The following is a 7541-nucleotide window of genomic DNA, read 5'->3' as shown; positions in this document are numbered from 1 at the left end:
TTTATTGATTTGGATGGGTGAGTGAATGTAGAGCAATGTAGAGTGTATACCATGAGCCAAATTAGAAAACAGGACTTTGGTACTTGTAACTTTTTGCTTTTTAATGTCTAGCTCAGAGTGGACTACTTCAAGATTTGCATTTCTCTGCAGACATGCAAGGTTTAAATTGTAATTACTGTGAACTTTACGAAAGGATGATCTGAACTTTACAACTATCTAATCTATCCTGTCTTGTGACTGGACTTCTATGTGTTCATTCAATTTTTTTTATAACTCTGACCCACGAGATCTTAGTTTCATTCCGTCTTACCAGAAAGTCAATTCACATTTCAGATTGTTGTTTTTTTACTACATTTTTCCCTTTATTTTTTCTGTGTCTTTTTCTCTTCAGTCTGTCACGCTGGAAGGCTGGTCTGACATAATGTACTATGTGATGGACGCAAAATCCTGGTGGAGTTTTGTGTATTTCATCGTCCTCACAATTGTAAGTTTCTGTCTGCATCAGCTGGTAATCTATGGATTTTTTTTTTAGTCCCAAAAAAGCTTCAGGGTAAAAGGTTGTAGAGAAAATGGACATTTCGTATGCAGTGCTCAACAACTGAGATTTCCCCATCTGTAAATGATTTAAGTCGTTTTTTGTAGATGATAGGGTTTGTTTGTTTTTTTGCACTACCTCACATTAGTATTGCAATAAGTTTTGTGTTCCATTGCAATAAATAAGCAAATACACCCTATTTTGTATACAGTCAGTACTAACAAATGTTAATTTAAAATGGCACACATGTACACCTTTAAAGAGCGTGCTTATACATTCTTAACTCTTTGGTTAAAACGAATGTGTTAACTGTGTGTTCATAGGACTGCACAGGACAACAGGCATTATTAACTATTCAGATAAACACAAAAAAGACACAATCAAAACTGTCAGATGGCTTTATTACCCCATGAAAATAATTCAAAAATAAGTTGAATAATTAGGATGTATTTTTCTTTCTTTCCCCCATACATACATCTAAAAGCTTTTCAAAACCTTATATTGTAGCAGAAGTACTTTCACTATTTAAGATGCTGCATGAACAGACCAGTAAATACATTATTGCAAGAGAACGCAAAACGCATTGCAAGGGAACGCAGGGGTATTGCGTGGAAATGCAATACTTTTACAAGGAAATGCAGACTTGTTTTGCTAGGGGATGCATTACTTTTGTGAAGTTTTTTTTTTAACCTTAATGTCATCAATCATTTAAACTTTGCCATCAGAAGTTCAAATGTATGTGTACCACAACTAAAAGCGATGGTTGCTATTAGCTACCAATTTTTTTCTGAAGATTTCTTTTGTTTAAAAAAAGGGATTTTCTCTCCACCCCACACCTAAACATACTGTCAGCATAATCTTGCTCAAGATGGCAACTGCTACAAAGTTATTGATTCAATGCAATCAGCTGGGCTTCAATCTTTAGCTTAGCATTATAAACTGAATTTCACTGTATTTGACTGCTACAATCAAGTTGGACTGTGCAATGATTTAATCTGCAAACATGATTGAAGTGGATTTATTTTTACAGTATATTTGTACATCACATAATAATGGTTCTGTTTGTCTTTTGTAGTACATTTTTCACAGTACAATTACTGTGGATTGGCCCTCACAAGAGCAAACTGAATTGAACGGCACAGTTAATGTCTCATACAAGCTACAACCTAATTATTTGTTGTTTATGTCTTGATCCAGCTCGCCTCCTACGTCATAATGAACACATGTGCCGTTGTTATTGCCACCCACTACTCAGATGCCATGAAACATGAACCTGGAAGGAAGTTTCCTGGTACTGTGAGCTTCCGTGAAGTTTGGAAGGCTATAAAGGCGAGGGTTTCAAAACTCATCTCAAGGTTAGAGTTACATGAGTGGTTATATAAATATTCCTTTAATTGTAACAAACATCAAGGATGTGTTTTAAGGGCCAAAAGTCTACAACCACCTGAAAAACTCAGACAAAAACTTAGGACTTATCATCTTGGAAATACAATAATTTGTAAATAATTGAATAAAGGTCATGCATTGCAATCCATAACTATGAGTTATGGAATAAGGAAGTAAATAAATAAATAATCTAATAAATAATGATTGTCATTTAAACTCAAAATTTGCTATAATATGAATTAATATTTTTCAAATAAAACAGAATTTGTTCAGTATTTATTTAATAGTTTATTGGTTCCTGTCAAAAACCTATACATAGTTTTCATATTTAACAACATATGAAAACATACTGTCAGCATAATCTTGCTCAAGATGGCAACTGCTACAAAGTTATTGATTCAATGCAATCAGCTGGGCTTCAATCTTTAGCTTAGCATTATAAACTGAATTTCACTGTATTTGACTGCTACAATCACATAATAATGGTTCTGTCACACTTCATATGTGACAACATATGAAAACTGATGTAGCGACATCAGTTACAAAGTCCATGAACTTTGTAACTGACAGCCATCTTGGCAGGCAGTTGCTATGGAGTTGCTATGATAAGAATAAACAAGCCACAAGCTTAGAACTAACTCTCAGACCATTCCTATGCAGCTTATAAACAATATAAAGGACATTACAACTACTTGAATACTATACTCATCTCAGATAATAAGATGAATATCATTGATATTTACTATAGTACTGATGTAGCAAAATTAGCTTAGCTCTATTAGCACTAATCAGTCCGATTTTGCACAACTGCACTGTGGCACACTTGCTGTACATATATTTACATCTACTACTCAGTGGTAGTTGTTATTGTGTCTTGTCTCTATGCTGTAACTGCGAAGTAATTTCCCTGCTGGGATGAATAAAGTACTTCTATTCTATTCTATTCTATTCTATTCTATTCTATTCTTTATTTGCAAGCTATGATGGGCATGTATTCTATGTGGACGTTACTACTAGGGGTGCACAGATTTATCCGCCAACCGATTTATAGCCACAGATTTCCTTAATTTTGGGAGATCAGTGGTCGGCCGATGCTTACAGCGGGTAGGAGAAGTATTCAGACCCCTTTCATTTTTTTCACTCTGTGATTTACTGCAGCCATTTGCTAAAATCAAAAAGGTTTATTTTGTTTCTCATTAATGTGCACTCAGCTACATAACATAAGGCTTTCGTGAGGTTTTTCCATACATCTTAAAATCTAGTTTTGATCTGAAGTTTTATATATTGTTCTTTAGGATAGAAATGCACCACGAAGCTATGATATAAACAGGAACTTTACATAAGTAGGAAAGAAAGAAAAAAATACATCCAAACTATTTGGACTATTCAAATTAAATTAAACTAGTTTTTGTAAAAGATTAATTTCAGGAGCACTTCAGCTTGAAAACAGCACTTCTTGGTTCTTGGGGAATTCATGTTGCCCTCATTGTTCCCTTTAATTGTTAGAGTGAGTGACATATGGGGCTCCAATCATCACCACTTAGCGGAATCATCACCACTGGTAAGAGCACAAACAAATTCCCACCCACAAAGTTTTTTTAATTTTTTTATATACTACTAACCAGGGCTTCCCTACCTGACTCTATTTTTCACCAGGGCCGGTGCTGGCTGCCTATCCGTAGGAAGCTAGAGGCGCTTGTGACAGGGAACGTCTTCAACAGGTTTATCACAATTGCTATTTTGCTCAACATCCTAACCATGGCCATCGAGCACCATGACCAGGTAAAATGTTTGCATTTGTAAGTGTTTTGAAATGTTTTTGGCAACATATACAGAGAAGATGTTTTAATACGAATTGTGATTCTGAGTCACATTTTCTTGGTTGCTTTATTATTTTGAAAAGGAGTATTTTAAGCTCTGTCTCTCACATGTCTTCAAAGGAGTTTCAAGCTGCCTTGTTTCTCCACTAGGGATGCACCAATTCTCTTTTTTCACTTCCGGTACTGATATAGATATCTGAGATTTCGTACCGGCTGACACTGATCTGATACAAAAAAACACATCGCTGAATTGACTTAAAAAGTTGTGTTTTTTAAATATAGATTTAGATGTAAATGTACTGAATTACAAATTTATTTGATAACTCTGCACCGGTACAGCACATTTAAATATACCAATTGCTTCACAAGCTTGGTCAGACATGTAAAAACAACATAACTTTAATTTGTTCAGTCAATGGAATTAGGAGTACAACAGCCACTAATAAACTAATAAACTGACAAAAATAATAGGTCGACTATCTTGGTTAAAGATGAAAAGAATAAACTACAACAAACCTGATTTCAAATTTTTCAAAAAGTACATTTAGGAATTCTAAATATAATGTAAAATAAATAAAGCATGTGTTGGAGAGTTTCCCTTCTTCAGCTCACTTCGTAATGTATGAAGTTCAAAAAGAATCAGCGAGTTGAAATCATCAATCCTGTTTATTAAGGCCAAAATACAGCTCTGGTCCATCACCATGTTTCCTTGTGGGAAAACACAGCAAATGGCTCCTGACAACAGTTTCTGATTTCTTTTCTAGGCCTCTATCTAAGCTACGCCCTAAAGAGGGCGTTCTCTGATGTGTCATTTCCTTAGCCATACGTGTGTATGTGCGCGTGCACATATGCGTGTGCGTATGCAAACATGCAAGCAGCTAAAAGAGATAGAAGGAAACACAATCATTTATTCTGAACACATGACATTGCTCAGTTCACAAAACATAGAATTAGACTGAAAAGATCTGCTCTTTAGGCCTTTTGCAATAAGCAATTAAACAGTTAATCAATTAATCACACAATAAATTAAAATTAAGTCAATATTTTTTTATTTATCAGCTTATTGTTTCTTTGTGCCTTTCTCTCTTTCTACTGAAGACAACTTTGGTTGCAACCTTTGGTATGACGCATTTGTCATTTTTCAATAGACAGCGTACAAAAAGGACGGCGCAAAGTGCTTTGTGCTCAGACACATGCGGTGTTGTTCACTTAATCGCTAAAGAGATGCTGCCCATTAATGTTGTTGAAAAGCTGGCATTTTGATAAAGGTTGCAAGCGTTTGGCAGCCAGTACAAAATCCCTGGAAAAACAAAATGCATAACGAACGGCGATTCCACAACTGTACAAAAGTGTTAAAAAGGACATACGTAAGGAAATCAAAGACATTCCATTTTACTCTGCCCTGTTCAAATATGACCCATTATATGAGCTTGACCAGATATTTCCATACCCCTGACACCTTTGGGGAAAACCTGAAATCTGGTTTAGCAGACTGGGGACTGGATGAGCACAAACTGGTCTGCATCACAACAGGCAACAGTGCCAGCCATGGCCTTATGGATCGGACACATTGTCACCAAATCTATAATCTTTTCTATATCAGGGCTAATGCAGATATTAATATCAGATTGGTGCAGCTCTAATCTCCACACACACTGTATTCAGTGTTTGTATGAGTGCTTGAAATCCTTGAAAATGCTTGAATTTTAGCTGGGGTTTATCAAGGTTTGTGAAGTGCTTGATTTATGTATGAAGTCCTTAAAAGTACTTAATATTCAAACTCTGCAATTCTGTAATTAAATTCAATCTAAAGTTTTGTTAATAGCTTAAATTTGGAAAACATTATTTTCAGTTTAAACCAGATATTTACTTACACCTAATAAAAAGATACATAGACATTGCTTTCTTATAGAAAGTTAAATCAGACTAAACTTCTTTTGTTTTAGGTTAAGTTTGAAGGTTAGAATTACCAAAATTATAACCAGTCAAACCAGTCAGGTGTGTAGGGTGTGTGTAAGAGATACATCTCTAAACGTAAAATGTTGTTATTTTCTAGTTTAACTTTTCCTCACTGTTGAATGTACACAATACATTCTTGATAACAGTAATAAATGATACCATATAGCGAATTTAAATGTATTTTTTCATTTTTCATTAGTTCATTTGCATTGCTTTGCTGGAAAAGCTTAAAAATGTACCATGAAAATGCTTGAAAAGTGCTTTAAGTTTTCTGTGGGAAAAGCACATGAACCCTGTGTTTCTCATCTTCCTGCAGCCAGAGATGATGACGAATGTGTTACAGATCTCTAACTATGTCTTCACGGGTGTGTTTGTCGTGGAGATGGTCCTGAAACTGATGGCCTTGGGGTCTGACTACTTTAAGGACTGGAGCAACAACTTCGACTGTCTCATAGTTATCATTAGGTATGATCTCACGCAAATGAATATATCCCTTGACTCATAGGTTTGAGTCGGTATCCAGTGAAATTCAAATAAACATATTGACCCTTTGCAACTATGTCACTTAATCGTTTGAGACGCCATGATGGACGACAGAAGTGAGGGAGGGGAGTTTTGAACAGAGCAACTGAAATCGTTTTTCCGAGTAGTTTTTGCCAGTTAGCCACGGCATCAACTTGTTTGAGTCGGGCTAATTTGCCTGTGAACGTAACACACTTGGTTGGAGTTCACAGACGGCGGTATTTACAAAAGTTGGAAATATCTAGCTTAGAAACCGATCAATACTTCCTCCCTCCTGACACGTTGATCAAATTACTGACTTTACCTGAATTCAAACCGGATGATTTTTATTACTATATCATAAGCAGCGTTTCTCCTTACACTGGAGCGGCGTTAGAAATGCACAAAAGAATAGGACCAAACCAAACCAGTTTTTGGTTTGGTTTGCATCCTTGTCTGTTTGTGCAGCTGACTGCGCATCATCCTGTGACCATTTTTAAAGGGAAATCAACTAAATAATACCAATATAAGGTTGTAGATGTCTGTTTTTTGACAGGCTTTAAAGGGGCGCATAGGTTGTTTTGAAGTCCGTCATGGCGTAGCGGGCAGAGTTCTGAAGAGCATGACGACACGCGCAAAGGGTCAAATACGTAGTTCTCGTGTGACGTCACACTTCCATGAACTTTGTAATTGACAGCCATTTTGGCAGGCGGTTGCTATGGAGTTGCTATAACAACAATGACAATCTACAAGCATAGAACTAGCTCTTGCCTCATTCCTATCTAACTGGAGCAACAACATAAGTAACAGTCGCTACTCGATTACAATTTTTGAGTACTCTACCAACCTCCCTGTAATACTAAAATAAATATCAGTGATATCTGCTGTTCTTACTGGCGAAGTTGTAAAATTAGCTTAGTTAATGTAGCTTTTATCTCCAAGCTAAGACTGATATGTTCTTTGTGTTCACTAAGTAGTTAACTACAGTATATCGCAATATGAGATCGGTTGCATGCGCCTGCCTGCTAAGATAGCGCGGATCACTTTCGGTTCAGACTTGTGGGAACTATGTATTGGATTTAAATTTCAAATGGTTCTCTGTTTCAGAGTTATACATTAGATGTAGAGATGGACGATAGGGCTGAAAAACGTATCACGACATAAGCATTTCATATTGGTCGATATTGATAGTAATTGGTCAGATTTTTTGTTTTAAATATCTGAAATACTGTCAAACTAGGGGCGTTACCTTTCATGTTTGAGCCACAGTTTTCACTCCATGCAGTTTTCTTTTATTATTTTGAAGCAGTTATTACTAGGCCTGTCACAATAACACATTT

The 7541-nt window shown here is 36.0% G+C and overlaps 1 protein-coding gene across 1 annotated transcript; it reads left to right on the top strand.

The window, feature by feature from the left end:
- The first annotated feature begins 385 nt into the window (after window positions 1–385).
- Window positions 386–6673, top strand: LOC116728834 (voltage-dependent T-type calcium channel subunit alpha-1I-like). The gene is made up of 6 exons (XM_032577150.1): window positions 386–484; window positions 1733–1890; window positions 3428–3482; window positions 3578–3703; window positions 6017–6165; window positions 6670–6673. The coding sequence occupies exons 1-6, from the start codon at window positions 422–424 to the stop codon at window positions 6671–6673; spliced, it is 555 nt and encodes a 184-aa protein (XP_032433041.1). The 5' UTR covers window positions 386–421.
- Window positions 6674–7541: the final 868 nt, after the last annotated feature.

This window comes from Xiphophorus hellerii, chromosome 11 (genome assembly GCF_003331165.1).
Source record: "Xiphophorus hellerii strain 12219 chromosome 11, Xiphophorus_hellerii-4.1, whole genome shotgun sequence".
Lineage (NCBI taxonomy): Eukaryota > Metazoa > Chordata > Actinopteri > Cyprinodontiformes > Poeciliidae > Xiphophorus > Xiphophorus hellerii.
This window is presented reverse-complemented; position numbering and strand designations above follow the sequence as displayed.

Excerpts from the sequence above, each read along its gene's own strand:
- LOC116728834 (XM_032577150.1), top strand. The coding sequence starts at position 422 with ATGTACTATGTGATGGACGCAAAATCCTGGTGGAGTTTTGTGTATTTC. Across the intron at positions 3,483-3,577 it reads TAGCGGAATCATCACCACTG|GGCCGGTGCTGGCTGCCTAT; the intron begins GTAAGAGCACAA and ends ATTTTTCACCAG. Across the intron at positions 3,704-6,016 it reads CCATCGAGCACCATGACCAG|CCAGAGATGATGACGAATGT; the intron begins GTAAAATGTTTG and ends ATCTTCCTGCAG.